Genomic DNA, 21,953 nt, shown 5'->3' with positions numbered 1-21,953 from the left:
ATAAGTGACTGATCACAACTATATGTAGCGATAATTCCAATGAATGAAGACATGCAACTCAAATGAAGACACAGTCAATTCTGTGTTCTCTGTATGACATAGTTTAATGGGTTTGGGATGTCTCAATATTATGCCAGATCCAAGATTCAGCAGCTTCTTTCTCTGTTTGTTTGTTTCATTCTCTCTCGTTCCTAAATTCCATGAAATGGAACAATCCTGTTATATTTATGAATGGTTTATAATCAACCTAGGAGAAATTCTTGTGTTTTAATGCATAAACTTAGTAATATACTATCAAAACATGAACTACAGATCATAATGTGGCAGATAATGCCAGTATCAGTGGTAAATGTAATGAGTGCTATGTGGTATAGTGCACTTACATTGCAGCTATGGTTGATGAATCTTGCCAAATTTCCACATTTTGTAGCGTCTATTATGGTATCAACGTCTATCCTAAAGAGGTAGGAACTACCAATCCCTGTTGCTTCATAATGGCGCTCTCGAAGATCAGCTACAAGAGGTCGCACCATCTGTCCCACATATTCAATAACCATTTCATCAGCAGCAATTGGCTCCATGGCAAACAGACCCCAATCATGTATAGCTGACTTTGCAAATTTTAGCTGCTTCTTTCGGAACTGTAAACAGAAAAAGTAATGGTTTCTCATATTAATCTTCAATGGAGCTTATTTTAGAGCATGGGCTATGAAGCACACACAAATGAAAGACAATGATAATGAAAAAGAAATATGTAAATTAAAGAAATAAGGGCAAATTGAATCACATTCACATATGCCGGTACAAACGACAATAAGAAAAGTTGCTGCCTGTATCTCATATAGCCTTGAAATGTAATTTAACATAACTGTAGAACATTACTGTTAGCTGCATATGACAAAGCTTTCACTGCTATGAAAGTAAATCTGATTAACTTTATAGAGTTGAATGTAATGACTTATTTTTCTAAACTGTTAATTTACATCCGATTGAGTTAATTACATGGGCTGTGCATATTATGCAAAATAAATAATAAAATTTCTTTATATGTTCTCAACCAGTTTTCAATGGTCGAAAAACAATTTGTATGTGTGCGTGTGGTGCACACACTCGTACGTAATACTTAATCCAGTAGCTAATTTGTCATCCTTTCTACAAGCCTGTCCACAGATACTGCCCTTTTTGTTTGATAAGTAATGATCTATTCTCATACACAAATTGTACTCTGTCCTTTCCATAGAAAAATCTATCTCTAAATTTCTGCATGTATTAGAGAAATTTACTGTTCAAACCTTTCCATCAATGCTTGTCAAAATACATTTTAATGGCTCAAGGAAATGATGACATCGAATTCAAGGAGCGAGGAGGAGACTGTTAACTGCAAAATATGCAAGAAGAAACTTGGACAGAAAACTGAGCCTGAAAAACAGCACTATTCGAAAAAGTTGTTCTTTCTGACAACATCAGCTCCATTATGTCTTAATTTTTAGTTTTACCATACGAAAACAAATGTTTTGCAGCATTTACAATACAATACTTTTAGTAGTAATAGTTATTGGGGAATGGGTGCAGTTTTTTTGCTTTTCTGTTTAGGCTCAACTAAATTCCAAGTCGGTAAATTTGTCACACGCAGTTACTCAGCAAAGACAAGACTTTGTTGATTTTTTGCTTATCACGCGTGGTTTCATCAAGGACAGATATCAAATCTGAAAATGTGCCATGAATCAAGATATTACGACTGAAATCATCAAAGTGTGGACAGATGAGACTCTACAGTGGGACATACATAAAAAAGTTATTAAATAGACTGAGAAGTTTGTGTTAACCATTTAATGTTTTGAGTGAAGTCCAAGACACTGAAACACTCAAATGAGCACGCTTTGCACTTGTACACTCCGTACTCATATACTGAATTCCAATTTGTGACATCTCACACAAATACATTTACTGTGTTAAGAGAATAGTTAAGATAATGAGCAACTTCTACTTCTGGAGCTCAGTTTCTTGTCTTGCCTTGTATTTACATTCACAAAACAGAGTGTTTTGTTCACAAAAATTTACATATTTTACATAAAATAGAAACATCATCATCAGATCTGTCATTTCAAAGCACTGTAAGACAAATGGGAGTTCTACACAACATGCGACCCAATAGCTTGAAGTCAAATAGAGAAGGATTCAGCACAAAAGTTAAAACATTACTTCAGAAGAACTGTTTCTACACAGTAGAATAACTTATGAATGCCAGTCTAAACATCTTATCACATACTGGAAGTTTATAGCTGATTTACTTCATTCTACAGATGGAACAATTATTTCACATATTGTGAATCTAAAATAATCAAGTTAAATGTTTTCTTAAGTATCATGTATTTTTAACTGACTTATTTCATTCTACAGATGTAACTACTCTATTTCTTGTTAGAGAGAATTATAATATTCATAAAAATTGCAATCGTGACATGTCCCATATCCAACCATAACAATACACAAGAGCATTTCTTTAAAATAAAATAAAATAATTTTACTAGTTATTTATAGAAGCATTAGAGCTTCAAAAACAATTAATGAGATTATGTTGTAATGGTTACAATGGATTTCAAAGGCAGCGATAACAATACAATTAATGAGTGGTAATTTTTGCCTCCACCACACTTCCATCTAGCAGTTCACCAATCTGTGCTGTCAAAAAACTTTTATGTTTGCACTGTAATGAAAATTTTTCATATCCCTAAAGTTTGTGCCTGTTCCAGGAACGCAATATACAGCAAGACTGTCATAAATCAACACTCAATAATCTGGCAGATCCTATAGTCCAGCATGCATTAGAAATTTTCTGTATGTTTTTTCTCAGTACAGCTGGCAGTACAGTCGTCAAAGGAGGTATCAGAAACTGAGGGTAATGAAGAAGAAACTTCTAGAACTCACATCTCTTGGGTTGAGGTTTCAGAAGCCTTAACAGTTTTAGGGAAATTTGCCGAGAGTATGACACTTCTGAAGTTGTGAATTTGCACATTATCAAAATATTTTAGTAAAAAAGAGCTCAGTCAAAGAAACAAGTTTGCAGAAATACTATGTTCCACAGGGCTTAAAAGACAATTTCACATAAATCATCAGTGGTAAATACTAGTCTAACATATTCCACACCCCGACAACAGTTGATATCTGTCCTATTCCTAAAGGCAGTGATAACAATTAAACTGCACCAAAGTCTTGATAACAACTTTTATTAGTTACCTTGTTCTTGATCTTTTCAAATCAAAGGCGCTTACTTTAATTTGTAAATGACGAACAAAAAATTATGTACACTGAACTTTTCTAAGACTTTGAATCTTAAACTGATCTAATAGAGCAATATAGTTTTCTATTATTAACTCAATTTTTTTGTTGTTTTTTTCTTTCTTTCTTTTTTTTCAGAAAAGAAACACACACTTTTAATATTTTTATCCTTTAATCTCTCCTATTGCGTTCAATAAATAATATTTACTTGTTTTAATGCACAGAAACTAAATGTTTTGTTTACATCCCATTTTTTGACAAGGTTTCAAAAAAATAATTTTTACAATCCAGCAATGACAGCTTCCCAAGCATGCCTAATTATAAAGGTCTTACTGTAGAAAGGACAGACGTCAGTAATATGTCTACAAATATAAACTTTTAGTACCATAAAAGAAAGAATGGATTTTATGATTTACCTTCAACTGATTGAATTTAAGGAGATCACTATCAGTATCAATGCCAAACGCTGTTAGCAGCCTTCTCTGATTACTGCGAGCTTCTCGTGATAGTGTCTGCATCTTGCCCGATACAGATTTAATAATTTCTGTAGACAGACCACCTGTTTCCTCACTTGCTTGTTGTATGACCTGACCATAATGATGCTGCAAATAAAAACAGAAAACTATTATTGAGCTTGAAAATAAATTAAACAGTTATGAAAACAAAATAGTCTATTCTCTTTTTCCTGGAAATATTCATTACATAATAAATTAAACAGTTATGAAAACAAGATATTCTACTCTTTTTTCTGGAAATTTTCCTTTGTTCTCTCTCTCTCTCTCTCTCTCTCTCTCTCTCACACACACACACACACACACACACAGAGAGAGAGAGAGAGAGAGAGAGAGAGAGAGAGAGAGAGAGATGTTTGTAGTTGTTTCTTCCTGTAAATAAAGGCTTCAAGGCAGATGATGCACAATCAGAAAGATTTAGTATACCTACCTTGTGCTTCAACTTCTCTTTCACGTCAATCTTATAATATCCTTCTGTTCTTGCACATCCTGTTTTGTGAACACGGCCTTCATCACGCTTTTTCTTTCTTGGTGCAGACGACAAGTCAGTAAGTAAGAATGAGTTAAGGAAATATGCATGATAATGTAACCCAAGACAGTCATGATAATCATTTTAGTAACTAAGTAAAGTTTTAGATGGTACTGTTATCACACTACAGACTTTATGGACAATCAACAATATATGGTAAAAAATTATACATAGGTTTCATAAGATTATAGGAATCTATTTTACCAACTGACAGAAGGAATGCCCATTATAAATTTTTCAAATAAATTAGCAGCAACTGGAATTTATTACCTACTAACAACTAGAAAATATAGGCTGAACTAATGCTAATACTAAATTATAAAAGGTAGCAGGTAAACAAATGTGCATGCACATTTGCACTACCATCAATTAGCAATGTCAAAAGGCCAAAATTGTCATATAATATTACTCCTGTATTCTAAAAGGAAAAATATGATTTGACAGATTCCAGCCTTATGACATAAGAAGCTTCCATTTGTAAAATAAATAAATAAACACAATTTTGCTACTGGTATTCTAAATCTACATCTATCCTCCACAAGCCCCCTGACAGTGGCAGAGGATACTGAAGACCCTAATAAAACAACAAGCATGCATACCCTCACCAGAGAAGATTGGTCTCAATGTAAGACAGAAAAACAACAATTAAATAATTTTTTTGTAGAAAGTCGTATGACATATAACCAACAATGACACATATCTATACAAATAATTTAGGATTTAAGGCTACAAGTAACAGAATATTAGAAGCATTATGTCACTGAAACGCTCAACTGTTTTATCTCTTATCTTAATATCTACTCCATCTTTCGATGGCTCAATGCCTCTACTACTCAGTGAGTTTTTAACTTTACTCTTACATTATTTACATTCCACCAGAACTTTCAATCACACATATGACAGTCTTGTGACAGCCCAATATACCACATTCAGTGGCAAAACAACATTAACATCCAAACCAAAAATTTTCACATTCTGAATGGTAATGTGTTTCAATACATTATTAAAAACATTATTACTAAACATACCTAGGTGCATTAAAAGTTATTTAATCATTGTCCCAGGATGTTCTGAGAACTGTTAAAAAAAACATGTTCTATAATTTTTATTATTATCGAAAGGTTTATCTTGTTGAATCTAATATTGTTAAGTTTATCACAACTAAGCCTGTACCTACTGATCACAAGTTAGTGGTTGCATTCCAGAGTACCTGAACATATCTTAGAATAATTTGCAGCAGATTTATCATATATTTTTGCCTGCTTATAAGCTGGAAGAGAGCTGTGAAATATTTTGATGCCATTTCAAGAATGATTTTTGCTGAAGAATCTGATCATATTTTACTTGAAGAGATGCTTTAATATTACTGAGATTTTTCAGAACATAGCTCATAAATACAGTTTGTGCCAACTAGAGACAGGCTTTAATCGCACTGATGACAGCATTGTGGAAGAAGATCATTACTTTCATCATCCTCGGATTACTCCTACAATCTTTCCCTCTCTTGTATTGAAAGGTATTGAACCTGCAGCCACAATTAACAATTAATCCAGAAATGAGATTGGACTGTAAACACCTCAGGAGGAAAAAGAAAAAGAGCCACTATAAGCTGCCAATTACTATTAATGGGTGTTTTCTGAAGGTAAGAGATGTTTTTATTCCAAAGACAGATATGCCACTGCTCATCATGCTAGTCTGAGCTGTGTACGCTGCTGCTTTTCTCCATAACTACTGCAGCCTAAAACCAATAGAACCCATATATTTCATGAAGTCTGTCTTACTCTACTGTTTTAACCCTCCTGCCCCCCCTAAAATCACACACAAAATTATTAAACAACAATTCCTTGAGGCCACAGTATGGGTCTTATCAATCGACACCTTTTAAGTCAATTTATGTTAGAAATTTCTTTACTCCCCCAATTCCATTCAGTACCTACTCATTAGTTATCAGATCTACCATATTCCAAAACCTTCTACTCTCTTCTTGTCTGAACTATGATTTTCTTGTCATTGCCAGTATGCATTTTATAGCCTCTCTACTTTTGCAATCTTCACATATTCTGCTGCACAAACAGCAAAGTTCTTCACTACTTCTAGTGTATCATTTCCTAATCTAATTCCCTGGCTGCCACCTGGTTCAATTCAACTGTATCCCATTGTCCTTGTTTTGCTTCAGCTGATGTAGATCTTATAACCTGTCTGTAAGACACTATGTATTCCATCAACTGCTCTTTAAAATCTTTTTCAGTCACTGACAGAATTACAATGTCATCAGCTATCCTCAAGGTTTATATTTCTTCTCCCCTGAGCTTTAATTTCTGTTCCAAATTTTGCCTTGGTTTCCTTCACTGCTAGATTCATGCACAGATTGCACAACATCAACAATCCTGTTTCACTTCCTCCTTAACTACTACTTCTGTTTCATATGCTTTATCAAAGTCTTACTTCAGCAGTCAGATCTTTGGTCAAATTGCATGTAACCTTTCACTCTTTGTATTGTATCCCTGATATCTTCAGAATACAAAGAGTATATTCCAGTGAACATTTTCACAAGCTTTTTCTGAGTGTATTCCAGTGAACATTTTCACAAGCTTTTCCTACATCTACAAATACTGTGGACTTAGGTTAGGTTTGTGTTTCTTCAGTCTATCTTCTAAGATAAGGCACTAGGTCAGTACTGCCTTATCTGTTCCTAAATTTCTCCATAACCCAAATTGATCTACCCCAGGGTTGGCTTCTACCAGTCTTTCCATCCATTCTTCTGTTAATTATTTGTGCCAGTACTTTGCAACATTGATTTACCAAGTTGGTTCTGTAATATTCACCCTTATCAGTACCTGCATTTTTTGGCACTGGGATTATTCCTTTCTTCTTTAACTCTGAAAAACTATAATAAGGATATGTTTTATGCTGTGAGCGTAATGCACATTGGCAGATGGGGTATAACTTTACTGGCACTTTTTAACTTAGACAGCACTGGCTAGTCCTGTGGTCCAACTGATGTGCAGTGATGTGAGCAGTTGCAGCTATAGCATAAAAATAGATGAGCAGAGAAACAATATAGCTTCAAATGTCATTTAATTCTTAAAGAGAATGAAATAATATTCGGTAAAACTCCGGCATTACCAGCCGCTTCCTAGGGCACCAGATGGAAAACATAACATTCTGTTGCTCTTAGCTAACATAGTATTGTAATTAAAAATAAGATTGAGGAAAATTCTTCACTTAAACACAGGGTAATTTCTCTACACGAGATATGAGTGATGCAAAAGGGAATTCATCGTATAGTTAAATATTGACTCCACTGAAGGTATTATTTACAATCAGTCCTCTGGTAATCTCATGATCCATTCCCTGTCTGAATCCAAGAAATACATTTCACTACTGGAAATTTCATGTGCTACATCAATGACGAGTCAATCAACAACAGAATCCACAAAGCCATCCAAGTGCCACATTTTCTCCTCCTTTCTTATGATGTGCCATTCTGTATCTTGTCGGCGTTTGACAGCGACACGTGTCGAAGCTTTGGGAATTTGGTCCAGTATGTCTGGCAGCTTAAATCCTGTAACATGGCTCAATTCTGTTGGGTTCATATTGCAGTGGTACAGAGGCAACTGTAAAAAGGTAGCATTTGTATGGTGCTGTGGAAATTCTGAATGGTGGGCTCCATGTGGTTCCCAAGTTGTGCAGCGACCGTAAACCATAAAATTACCAAATAAGCACCAACCAGTCACAAAATCGTGTTTTCTTTATTTACTTTTGCAGATCGATTTCAACTGATTAATAGTCATCATCGGTGCTTTCAACGAAAGACAGTGTTACTACTCAGGGCACATATTCGTTGAAAGCACTGATGATGGCTGTTAATCCGTTTAAATCGATTTGCAAAAGTAAATGAAGAAAACATGATTTTGCGACAGGTTGCTGCTTATTTGGTAATTTTGCTGTGAAAATTGTTGTTGTCCATGTTTCCACAACACTTCCTACTGTGGCTCTTAAGAGACGACATCTGTGGTACAAAACAACGGACAAAGTCTAAATGAAGAGTATTTGGTTTTTCATTTTTGTCCTAAAAATTTAATTTGTTATGTGTTCTTTATTTGAACTATCTTTACAGACAGTCTATTATAAAATATGGATAATTAAGAGTTTATATTTACAATGAAAACTGGAACTTTGTGTGCAATATATAAGAAGAAACAAGAAGATGTGCATTTTTTATTAAAAGTATTGATTAGGTATGTGTTAATTAGGATATATGTGACTAATTTTACATTTAAAAGATATAGGTATGCCAAATTGAATATAAAACAGGAACGATCAAACTGAGATTTGAACTCTCGATCCACAGACTGTAATGAATAACTGTTCAACAACACTACTGATTCAGCTACATGCTGTGTTTTCAAAACCCTCTTAGCTTTAGCAAGCACAATTCCACAGAAAAGTTCAAAGCTGATATTTTTCTGTAAGCTTGTGAAAAACATCCTGTTTCCTGCCCCCCCCCCCCCCCCACCCACCCACCCAACACACACACTTTTTAATTGTGTTCCATACTCATGTTTCACTATGGAGCAGGAAGTGATTTCAGACATTTTTATACTGTGTGTTTAACAGGACAACAGTACAGAGACAGAGATTGAGATTGTACATAAGTTTTGAAATAAAAACCACATAGCTAAAATGCCATTAAGAAAAATGTTGATGGCTGTTAATACATTAGAATTTCTTGATATCCAATACGTACATACATAGGACATACTTCCAAGAGCATAACAACACCAGTGTAGAAGAATGATATATACTTGATACTACAAGACACTGAAGAACAACAATATGAAAATATATTTACAATGCAATCAATGATAAAACTATAGTAAAGTCTAGAAAGGATATCAGGATGATCAACCCAGTGAGTATCATTCAGCCAGTATCCCTGAGCATCATCAGCCAACATTGCCTCATAACTGCGTTTCAAATAATGTATATCTTCCTTGTCAATGCCACGTGTTAAAAACTCGTACAATACAGTCATTTCTCCAATAATGTCCCGCTTGGAGAACACAACAGCCTTAGTAACAGGTTTAACATATGCAGTCTCGTTCATAAGCTCCTCAAACTTAGATTTTCGAGCTTTTTTGGAAGCTGGAGGCAGTTCATTTTCAACTGAAGTGGCATGATTAGTAAGCGGAGGTCGAGACAATGGCCGCTTAGCACCTCTCGGTGTTTCATCACTACTAAGCGGAGAGGCAGAAGGTTCACGCCTGGGTGGTAAGCTATAGGAGTGTTCAGCCGTGATGTCAGGAGGTGATGACAATTCTGCAAATGTATCTTCAGGTGGAAGACCTCCATTCAATACTGTAGGTGGACCTGTGTCTGTTGCAGTCTTCAGGATGATGGATTCACCACCAGCCAGAGCCATGAGTGCTTCTGCTGCAGCAGAATCAACAGTGCTGTGCATTTCCATTTTGTGCAACGGACTGAGAGAAGTGGGGACAGCAACACTCGCTGGCAAAGGAATTTCCTCAAGTGCAGGCTTCACATCCTCAAGTCCCGCAACTCCAAATCCACTTTCTGTATCACTGAGACTGTCAGGGGGAATAGGAGTTTCACTGCGCTCAGGTGTCCTCGCTTTACTGTGAAAGTTAAGAAAGATTCATTACACTGGCATGCATGAAAAAGTGACATTACATAATCACAAAATAGTTGGGTTTAAATTTTTAGCTACATAATGAAAACATTAAGATTTCACAGATAAATAATTTTAAAGGTTAGTAAAGAATTATATACAAGAATTTGCTGATAATTGATTTCTGAATCATTAGCAATAAGATTCTGATTTTTACAGATGTAGACACACCTATTTCTCAACAAAACTGATATATGCCGACAATTAATTGACTATTTTATTACACAGTTATAACAAAGTTAAACCAGAAGATATTCAATATATTTGTATGAAACAAAACAAATTAAGCTAACAAACCCCATTTTACTATGCTCGAAAGATATACATAAAATATTTTATTCAGAGTTTGACACACCGGGTTGGCTTCCTGTAAAAAAATTTAACTTTTGTTAAAATGCTAGATTTATGCACAAGTCTCAGTAAAGCAGAATCTACTGTTGCTTTGGACTTAACACAACAGTTATTTGTGCATTTGTATGAAATCATTCCAAAATAAATAAAAACCTGCATAAGGCAACTGGACTATTATACACAAAGTTACCTCTTTCTTCACTAGGATTTGCTGCAGTGAACTTTTCTGATAAAAGTTATGCCAGTCAAGGACTCAAACCCTTGCACTTGTCTTCATCCAACTGAGGCTTAACAGTACACCATTTTAGCTAGTTATGAGAGTTCAATGACAGATGCCCTTAATTAGCTACAAGATTGTGGTACAATCACACCCTAAATGATATATCCTCTCTCCTAGGAGCGCTAAACACACCGCAGAGCAGAAGACTACCTGTACTGTTTGGAATATATGAATAGAGGGCATCTAGTGGCAGCATGAATCTCTGAGTTAGCCTGCGAGGCTTTGATGACGCTTCTGGAAAGGCACTGATCTTGTAAGCCAAGTACATAAGTTTAAATCCTTGTCTGTCACCAAGTTTTAATTTGACACAACAGCTCAGTGCTAAATCTTTCCCCTCACAATTAGTGGACATTAGTCTTCACCTTGTAACAACCCAAAATAGTTATCATATCCGACCTTTCTCAAACTAAGTGAACTTGTTTAATCCTCAACATTGCAAAGCTGAACTTTCCCTTAATCAACACGGTCTTGTTGCCTGTAGATAAATGCAGAGCCCAGTGCTGCACTGATATGAGCACTGTTAACAGAATGAAAGAGTAGTTTGTGCCTGTCTCATCTTTAGCAGCTTCCTTAGGATGACCAGAACTGGTTCACTAGATTCTACATAGAATACGAGAAAGAACCAAGTTCTCTGAACCCGTTGGTGAGTTCAACCACCTCAGGCTGGCACTTATCACTGCTTCATACACATTGCAGCCACTGACGAATCCCCATCTCATCTCTTTGGTGTGGAAGACATGTCATTTTGCTCAAACAATGCACTACAAAAATGTAATTGTGTTATTGAAATGGCAGAGAACTCATATGAGAATTATGTACATTAAAATCACGCACACATTTCCCAGAATAAAATTTAAAACTGCTGTGTGATGGCCACTCTTACGTCATCCTCATAGTAGTGACTGACACATTGTTGTGTGAAACAAGGATAGAGAAATGTGTCAACAAACAGTGTGCTGAACAGAAATACCCCTAGCAAATGATATAGCATCACTAATAATTTCAAGGGCTGTTTGTATAAAGCAGCTGATCTTTGATAAACACAAAAAATGAACTTCAATCAAGCTGAGCTCAAAGCCACTAAATGCTGTAGTACATAATCAAGACTGGCTTGGATGCTCCTGGAAAACATCCATTCATGCATTTCACATACCAGACCACAAATAGGTTGCCAGAAGACTATGACAAGAAAGTTTCCAATCAATCATATATTAGCCATTTTCAAGTGATGACATGAAAGTGAAACTTGCCCTTCCCAGAACCAATGGTACCTATCATTCTTGTACATATGTCATTGGAAACAGTTCTGCTGAAATGTGGCATGTAGCATCTTCTGAAACTTTCCTGATGTAGCTGTTACCCTAGTACAAAGGAATGAACTTCATGTGTTGTTAGGCCTGTGCAGGACATGGTGGCCCATGTGCAGTGTAGAATTTTCATCCACAGTGCTGGGCAAGTTCAATTGTTTGTTCAGTAGTGGAGGTCACCTTTGTTTGCCCACTAGCTGGTTGGTGATGCACTGAGCTGGCAAAATCAAAGCATACACCCTGCAATCTTTCTCAAATGGTTTTACAGAAAACATTCAGCACAAAATTTTCATTTTTATGTCACTTATATATAGCTTTATATGTCAGCTTCACGATGAAGTGCCTGTCATTTGGTTACCAGTCACAGTTATTGAGATATCTGCATTTAAATAAGACAATGCTCGAAATTTGAAAAAGTTTGCAATGAAAAGGAGGGGTTGCTATGATTTTGTGTTTGGTACATATAACACCCTGTGCTGCTGTATAAGAAATTTAGCTAACATCTTGACTTTTCCTTTAGCCAGAGAGTCACCAATCTCGAAAGAACTGATTTTACATAGCGCACTAATTTGGAATTGCACACGGCAGTGAAAAAGCCAGAATGAAATATCTGTAACATTCCTGATATCTCATAGATAGTTTGACGTATTCAAACAAGATTATGGCAAATGACAGCATGCAAGGAGGAGAGTATTTTGCCATATGGTTAATACACAAAGCTTCATTATCAACCATGCTGTTCAACAAACTAAAGACTTATTTGGTGAAACATGTAATTTTTAAGGCCAATCTATAGCTGTTGAAATGGGAATTGCCGTGAGTTCGTGAGTTTTGGAACAACATAAGTGAAGTCATTACACATTTATTTTTGTACCGAAGATGTGCTTTCTCCATAGGCTACTGACCTTACTTGTCCTCAGTTCCTCACTTAATAAACAACTGTGTCTGCACAACAAGTTAGTGAGGTGACATTGTGTAAAATCTGGTGTATTTTGGCAAAAGAAGCAAATTGTAACATGGCAACAAAACTGAATCATTCAAAAAGCCTCATACTTCACGGTGCCATTGGGACAGAACTCCATCCTGTTGGAAAATTAAGTCCTGGGAATCTCCCCTAACTTGAGGGAACAGCCATTACTCCAACATGTCCAGGTACGTGAATCCTGTTAAGTCCTTTCCACAAAGAAAAATGGTGATTAAACCTTTGTACAAGATACGACACACAACACGTTGATCTTCGGTGAGTCTCTTTCGTGTTGCAATGGTGAATGTGGATTTTCCAAACCCTATATATGAACATTGTGTGTGTTGACATTTCGCTTCATCACTAACAATTACATGCTTTAGAAATGCGTCAACCTCCATCTTTGCTAGCACATTACCAGAAAATGTGAGACGCTTCTCTTTGTCATTGGGATTGAGAGCCTGCACAAGTTGTAATCAGTACGGTTTGTGCAGCAAACGCCGTCTCAGAACTTTCCATACAGTTGGTTGGGGTATTCCATGTTCTCGAATGGCTCTATTGGTAGACTTACTGGGACTGTGCAAAAAACTTTCTTGAATCCGCCGGACACCATTCTCTGACACATGCAGTCGGTCTGTGCTTTTTCCTTTGCACACACTCCCAGTCTGTTTAAACTGCTTAAACCAATGGTTAATGCTTCCACGAAATGGTGGATGAATACCAAATTATATACGACATGCCTGCTGCACTGCAATTTGTGACTCACGTTTTGCGAACTCAAGAACATGCTCCACAGTCTCCATCTCACTCAAAACTGACAGGGAAATGGAATGATGGGCCTACTGACACGTGAACTCTACTGGCCGCTTCTGGCACCATCACCGCCTATCCACCAAAAACTCTGAAACTTCCTCTTTTCATTGGCATAAAGCTTGTTCATTTTGGATTAATACTTTAATACAAGTGAATTTTTGGAAATGGGTCCATCACTTAGAACAACTCTGTAATTATCGATAGGCACACAAAAAAATGAAAACATGCTAGCCTTCAGTTGAATCCTTTAATGATGTAGAGCATATATACCCGAGTGCACACATGTGCGTGCATGCGCGTACACACATATACACAGACAGGCAGAGAGAGAGAGAGAGAGAGAGAGAGAGAGAGAGGTGCCTTTTTAGTTACAGTGTGTCAGCTGACCACACAGTGCCAGGATTACAGTTTGAAAGGTAGAGTTTTGTAAGGGATTGTATTAGTTGAGGTGGGGAGAAGGAGAAAGAGGTGGAAGCAGAAGGAGGGATTGGGGAGGGGTAGCTGGCAGCTCAAGAGGAGGCAGCCAGCGTGTAAGGTAGAAATGCGAGAGGAGGCACCAACATGTGTGCGGGATAGTAACACAACACACAGGTACCACATACCAGATGAGTTCATGCGGCGCACAATGATGATAACATGAAGGCATGGATTGGGAGGTGGTGACAGGACGGGAAAGGAAGACTTTTGGATACAGCATGTGGGTCAGTGTGTTAGCAGAGATTGACGCCTTGATGATTATGGAAGTTTTGAAAGGATAATTCCCATTTGCATAGTTAAGAAAAGATGGGGCTGGAGGAAAGATCCATGTGGCACTGTTTGTGAAGCGGCCACAGAACTTGAGCATGCTGTGCTTAGCAGTGTGTTCTGCCTCAGTGGCCATCCATTCTTGATCATGCCCCCATGAAATCCTGTGCAGAAAGTAGTAAATAGTATATGATGTGACTGCTTCCACATATAGCCCTTCCTCTGATGAAACAGAATAAGCCTGTGATAGGAATGTAATTTATGTGCTGAAAGAGTGAATCAGGCAGGTCTTGCCCCTGCGTCTTCCACAGTGATATGACCCCATGGCAAGAGGTTGGGAGTGAGACTGGCATAGGAATAGACCAGGACACCATGGAAGATCGGTAGGCAGCAGGGTGCCACTTTAGGAGTGGGGCGAAGGATTGTGAGTACGACGTTCCCCATTTCTGGGCATCCTGAAAGATAGTCCCTGTGAAAGGACATGACTCAACTGTTCCAGTTTGGGTTGATATTAGGCAATGAGGGTGCATTCCTTTGTTCTTGGGGCTGTGAGGATATGGAACAAGAAATCTGTTTGCAGACTAAGTTTGAAGGGTAGTGCCTGCCTGTAAAGACCTTACTGACCTTCAGTCTAGTTGCCAAGGGAATTTTAGTCACTGCAGATACTCCATACATGCATCAACAGGCTAAATGGGGGCAATTTTTTGGTGTGGAATGGGTGACTGCTGTTGAAATGCAGGTAGTGTTGGTAGTTAGCAGGCTCGATATGGATGGAGGTAGGCAAGTTGGGTTGAGGAGGATGAGGTTAAGGTGATTGGGTAGAAGGCATTGAAGTTGAGTCGGCATGAAGCAGCCAACATGTGTTTATCACTGCTCTGAGGCGTAGCTGCCAGAGGATGCTGTAAGTGTTGCAAATAAACCGAAGAGGCACTAGTCACAAGAGAACTTGTAATTAATCCATTGATGCTCTCCACTGTTCAGATGGAAAAGTCTTTGACTCAAAGCTCCCACAACTTCAGTTGCAAATTTCCAGCAGGAATCACCCATTCTTTGTTCGGGGACTTCAGTGTCAGGGGAACATTCACATCGCATCACCCTGTGCACTGTAGGTTTTTTTCTTCTTTCCGCACTCCCTTGCATCAATAGGTTTAACACTTCCCGCTTCTGTAGGTTCACATTTTTTTTTCCCTTTCCAAAGAAAAGCAAACATGTCATGACTCCCTAAATACAGAATCCTTACACTGGAGAGACGGTAAACCAAAGCATCGCAAACTTTACCGTACAACCTGCAGCATGACGAAGGGAGCACAAGAGGCAGTAGATATCATTGTACCCATCAGTATAACTGTCCTCTTAGCAATCATCAGGAGATCATTTATCAACTGACAAGTGGCAGTGACACTACGAAAACATCAACAGAACATACAGTCACAATACCAGTGATATGAAACGTGGAACTTCCTGGCAGATTAAAACTGTGTACCGGACCAAGACATGAACTCGGGACCTTTGCCTTCACTTGCCTGCGAAAGGCAAAGGTCCTGAGTTCGAGTCTCGGTCTGGCACACAGTTTTAATCTGCCAGGAAGTTTCATATTGGCGCACACTTCGCTGCAGAGTGAAAATCTCATTCGTGAATGTGAGACATGTTCTATCTTGACCCAGTGGAATTACTGGGGGCTAGAATTACAAGAGCTGAAGGTAATGGAACCGGAGTTACCACAGCCGGAATTACCAGTCAAGGAACAGTACCACAGTGATGGATCACTGCAGCTGGGAGGTCCCAGATGCAAACAAAAATAAACACACAAACAAGAGAGCCACTAACGCCTTTGGCAATGGTGGGGCATTGTTGCTAACACCTACTACACCTATCATTAGTAGCAGCAACAACAACAACAACACAAGGGACAACAGAAACAGTCCTGTAGCAGCCCCAAACAACAACACAGCAACAGCTATGCAGAGCACACCTACACAGACTGGATTTGCACCAGTCATCATACACAAATATTGAGACCTGAGTCTTCAAAACAAATCATTCATGGAGAGATACAGACCAACAACATCTTACTCAAAACTATCAGTGGATCATGCTGCACTACATATATCTACCGAGGCTGGGTACACAAACCTAATAAGCTTCCTAGAGAGATGCAATGTTGAATAAGCCATGTACAGAACTGCTGATGACAAAACTCAACAGTACATAATGACGGGAATGGATTCACGAACTCATAATGAAACAGTACAAGGAGAACTTGTCGCCCTTGGCTGAGAATATGTAAGTGCAAGCCGCATGACACGGTTCTGAACACACAGAAACATATTCAACTAATTGGTGGAGCTATCTGACATGGCCAGATGCTGCGACCTGCTGAAGGTACAGCTCTTCCCTCAGATAGTCATGACTGTAGAAATACACAACCCACCACAAGTCCCCCAATAACGCCACTGCTCTCAGAATTTTGGAAATCTGGCCACACACAGTGGTCTGGCACCCTGCTACTGTAAATACACTGGCAGCTATTAGATCCCAGAAGTGCATACAGTGATAAACAATGAACACAAATGAGCCAACTGCAGTGGGCCACACTGGGCCAGTAATGCAGGGTGCATTGTCTGCATAGAGGCCCGAGATGCAAAAACACTAAAGATAACAAAGCAAGCATCATAACAGCTCCAAAGTCCTCCGCCCCCCCCCCCCTCCCCTCACACACACACACACACACACACACACACACACACAACGATTGAGGAGCTGAGTCTCCTTTTCACTGGTATTGTTGCTAGAACTCTACCAATGGCAAGTGAGGAGCAGAAGACTTTCAGGGCCCTGCAGACTCACAGCCAATACAGCAACAGACATATAGTCTGTACAGACAACACAAGCCACTGCAACCACACCAATCATGAGACTAGAACCAGAGCACAACAACACAGCCCTGCCCCGGAATTTCGGACTACACAACACACAAAAATATTACATATTACACATGGGCAACCACTACCTCAGAGAAGCAGAAGAAAGGAGTCAAACAATATCCTATCAAACGTAGGAACATTCCTACCCCACAACAACCACACCAACAAAATGCAGGCACACAGCTCAGAGAGTCAAACCCCAATGCACACTACACTCGCCCTCACCACAACTATAACATGGGTGCCAACAAAATGAACCCACAAAACCAACACCGAAGCCTGCCTATACATCACGCCAAAACAAACAAGCATCCAATAACACATCCACTAACGCAAAGGCCAACAGAAACATGGTATTGGAGGAATAATCGAGAAATTATTTCTCAACTACACATTGACTCAGGTCCATGAAGGTCTTTGGTTTCATCATCACACTCGGCACACAGCTCATTGTGGCCACATCCGACCAGCACTGAGCTGTCATAACAAACTCCTTCAGCACACTCCTCTCACTCTCTAATGGATAACAGCCCCTCATGCAAAAAACGTTAACACTGACACAGATCCTGTTCTGGAACGCATATGGGATCACCAACATTCGAACAACACTATTGAATTAGTCACATTCATAGAGAGGAAGGATATCTGGATTGCTCATGAACAAAATGAAGCTTAAACCCCACAAACAACTTCATTTATCAGACTCCTGCAGCTATCTTACTTGCCGACAGGATGGCAAGGAAGGAGGTAGAACAGCAATCATTATGCACTAGGAAAAGAACTCTCTGAACTCAAAATTTTGGAGGCCGTGCCCTTCAGGCCTATACTAATGATATCGCTATACAATCCACCTAACCACATCATAACATGGGATATCAGCACAATATATAACACTGCACCATGGGTATCACTGCAGGAGATCGTAATGCAAAACACCCTGACTGGAATTCTTGGAGGTGAAACTCCAATGGCAAAAAACTTTGAACATACACTAGGCTGAAACTACATTACACTAGTGCCTGTTGATCCAATGTACGTACCCTATCACAGTGGACAGAGGCCAGATGTGGTAGACATGGCACTCATCAGGGGCGTTGCAGTTACACTCAACATTGAGGTAGTAATGATATGCCCTCAAACCACATGCCTGTAATACTGCACATGGAAGAAACACCGCACAGCATAGAACAATGCCGGATACAAAACTGCAAGCACATGAATTGGGCTCTGTTCAAAGAAACACTTGATAGTCGTATTCCAGACACACGAACTTACGTGCACAGCTCAAACTGATGCAGATGTCAAAGCACTCATAGCTGCTGTCCAGGATGCAATGATCGACACCATTCCAGTCTTTACACCACACCACACCACCACTCAACGGCCCTGTCCCATTAAATCCTGTGCCTTATCTCAATGAGAAACTGTCTCACGAGATACGGGCAGTGCACACTGGCAGCGCACCAGGCACTCGTCATACAAACTGTTCGTTAACAGGCTCCACTGTACTATATAGGAGAAAATACAAACATTTAAAGTCACACAGTGCCATCAAAAACTCCCTGGGCTGGACAGCACTCATCCTGGAATGTGGAAATTTACTTGTCACTTCACCAAGGAGAAACACTACATGGCCAAACAGCCCTGCATAATCCACAGAGGAGAAGGCATAGCTTATGACCATAACACTTGCAGCATCATTCACACCAAATCTGGTTCCATCGAAACCTGTATTCACACCTGAAACTGATCAGGAGGTTACACACCTTGTAGCCCGCCCTTGCATGATGAAATTAGGTGTGCTGTTACACTCGAAATCACATGCGCTATTAAGCACACCATCGCTAGGAAAGCTCCTGGTTCCAATGGCATTCAAAACTGAAACCTCCAAAGTTCAAAGATAAAGCCACAGAATACCTAACACACATCACCAATGCCATCCCATGACACCAACACTTCCTTGTCTTTTGGAGAGCAGTCACAGTCCTGATGTTCAGGAAGCCTGGGAAAGATCACTCCCTCCTACAAAACTGCACTCGCTCAGCATGACTGTTGAAAATGTAATCCTACAACAACCCACTAGGCACTGACACTAATGACACCCGGAGGCCAGAGCAATAACTCCTCCTTTCCGTAGCTTATCATATAACAAATGGCTACAACACCAAGAAAGCAAAGGGGGCTGTATGCCCACACATCAAAAAGATTTTTGAACATCTCTGGCATAACAGCCTCATTTGAAAACTCATCGAAATTAGTTTCCTCGATGGACTTGTATACCTCATACATTTATACCCAACCAAAAGATGGCCTGAGTCTGGGCAAACAATCAACATCACATGATATACGAGCTGGAGTATCCCAAGGCAGCATCCTGGGAGCTGCCTTGTTTAATCTCTACATTAATGATATCTGAACTAAAGAAAACACAATGGTTGCCATCTACATGGATGAAATGCCATCCTAGTGCAGGAGTGGAAAACATTAAACATCAATTCATGATTTCAGACAACACTCAGAATTGCTGAGTCTTTGTTGGAACAGCAGTGTTTTAAGTTAAACGTCAACAAATGCAAGGCAGTCTGTTCACTCTTAGACCAAAATAACTACACAAACAGCAACACTGCAGACAAATAACAACACAACACACACACACCCAGTAAATTTCCACAATAAAGTCAGGTACACACAACATATAGCACACAAATAAGAAGAGAAATCCATTACTCTACAGCTACACAATTGATGACAAACAGCTGGACACAGCGTCTGCCATAAAATATCTAGGTTTAACTATATAGAGCAACCTTAAGTGGAATGACCACATAAAACAGATAGTGGGAAAAGCACACACCAGACTCATACTAATCAGAAGAATCTTAAGGAGATGTAACTCATCCACAAAAGAAGTGGCTTATAAGATGCTTGTTCACCCAATTCTTGAGTATTGTTCATCTATCTGGGATCCCTATGAGGTAGTAATGATAGAGGAGATAAAGAAGATCCAATGAAGAGCGGTGCGTTTCATCACGGAATCCTTTAGCTGGTGAGAGAGCATTACGGAGATGCTAAACTAAGATGTATACGTGGACACGGAAAAAAAATTCCCGTATTTTTCCCAGTTAAAAATACACTTTCTCCCACACGAAAATACACTTTTTCCACGTTAAGTGACAGTATACTTTTCCTCAAAACTGCAAAACTTATCAATCCTTTGAATCGTTATGGTTTTATACACTGGCATAGAATTTCCAGGCATTTTAGAAAATTAAACTCAGGGGAAAAAAACATGTTTTGGAAAGATTTTTAATGTGCACCAACATGTACACTTCATGTTTTCGTATTATGAAAGTATAAATTCAAATTCCACCAAATACTGCATGTTACTTTCCAAAGCATTGAAATCGATATTGCGATGCGCTTTTGTAAGCTAGTCATAGCTAATGTCATATGATCTAGCCAGCCGATGACGGCGAGTATTCAGAGCATAGGATACATGATGTAGTCAGCCAACAGCAACATCACTGCTAAGTAGAGCGAACACACAAATAGGAAAAGTTAATGGTTTAAATTAATATACATAGTGCTGCTACAAGAAAAGAAAAACTTCCACATATAACACTGGTCTCTAAGATTAATAAGCTGCAAGAGAAGGTAAGCTTTCACATACAATACTTATCTTTTTTGACCACGTTACGCTTTAACATACATCACACAAATGTGCCAGTAAAAGTTTTAATAATGACATAAATAGCTGATCATCTGGACTCGAAGTTCTTCTAAATGGTCGTCCTCAAAGAGTTGATTTTTAAATGAGAGTCAGACGCTCTGTGATTTACGAAATTCATCATACATTCTCGCATATAGATCATCTTGCATAAAAGGAAATTTACTCTGAAAGTAATGCTTCTCAAACCACGATTCACAATATTTTCCTGTGATTTGTTACGAACAGGTTCGTTTGATCAGTTGCCAGAGAGCGCCAGATAACGCGCGCCACCGCGCTTGCTCAGCTACGATGACGCAGGAATCCCGTATGCTCATATGTGTAAAACATTAAAAGATCTTACATTATGACTCTGAAGAAACAAGACATCAGAGTATACTCTAAGAGCATCAAAATTTCACTCCAAATACATCGAAATTTCGTGAACCATACTAAAATCCATGATTTGGCTTATTTGTATGTCCAAGTTCAGATGTAAATTTTCTCGGAGTGCCAGTACCGTATTATCTTACGTTTGCTTCTTTATTATGGCATAATGCCATACATGCTAGAAGATGAAAATGTGCACTTGAAATGTAGCGAACAGTTGAAACTAGCCAATACTGTTAACTTAAATAATTCATTTCAAATAAATTGACTGCCTCAGTGGGAAAGATTAATAAAAGCCAAATTTCTTTAGCAAACCGACAAAAATAACTTCATTGTTCTTCAAGGTGATTAATGCTTGACTGTTAGAAAGATGGAAATAAATTAAAATCTGAGCCTTCCATAATTATGTGAATGTATTTTAATTCACTTCATAGCTCCTGGCCACAGAAATTCATTTTGTTT

At 38.7% G+C, this 21,953-nt stretch overlaps 1 protein-coding gene across 1 annotated transcript in view; it reads right to left on the bottom strand.

Annotated features, from left to right (window-relative positions):
* The window catches only part of LOC126100296 (histone-lysine N-methyltransferase SETD1B), a 191,271-nt gene that overhangs the window by 22,687 nt on the left and 146,631 nt on the right, over positions 1–21,953 (bottom strand). The window contains exons 11-14 of the mRNA XM_049910902.1: positions 9,220–9,959; positions 4,222–4,343; positions 3,696–3,881; positions 384–641 (exon numbers count right to left, since the gene is read on the bottom strand). Of these exons, the coding sequence (XP_049766859.1) occupies positions 384–641; positions 3,696–3,881; positions 4,222–4,343; positions 9,220–9,959 (1,306 nt within the window). The remainder of the gene's footprint in view (positions 1–383; positions 642–3,695; positions 3,882–4,221; positions 4,344–9,219; positions 9,960–21,953) is intronic.

Source organism: Schistocerca cancellata, chromosome 9, assembly GCF_023864275.1.
Source record: "Schistocerca cancellata isolate TAMUIC-IGC-003103 chromosome 9, iqSchCanc2.1, whole genome shotgun sequence".
Classification (NCBI taxonomy): Eukaryota; Metazoa; Arthropoda; class Insecta; order Orthoptera; family Acrididae; genus Schistocerca; species Schistocerca cancellata.
This window is presented reverse-complemented; position numbering and strand designations above follow the sequence as displayed.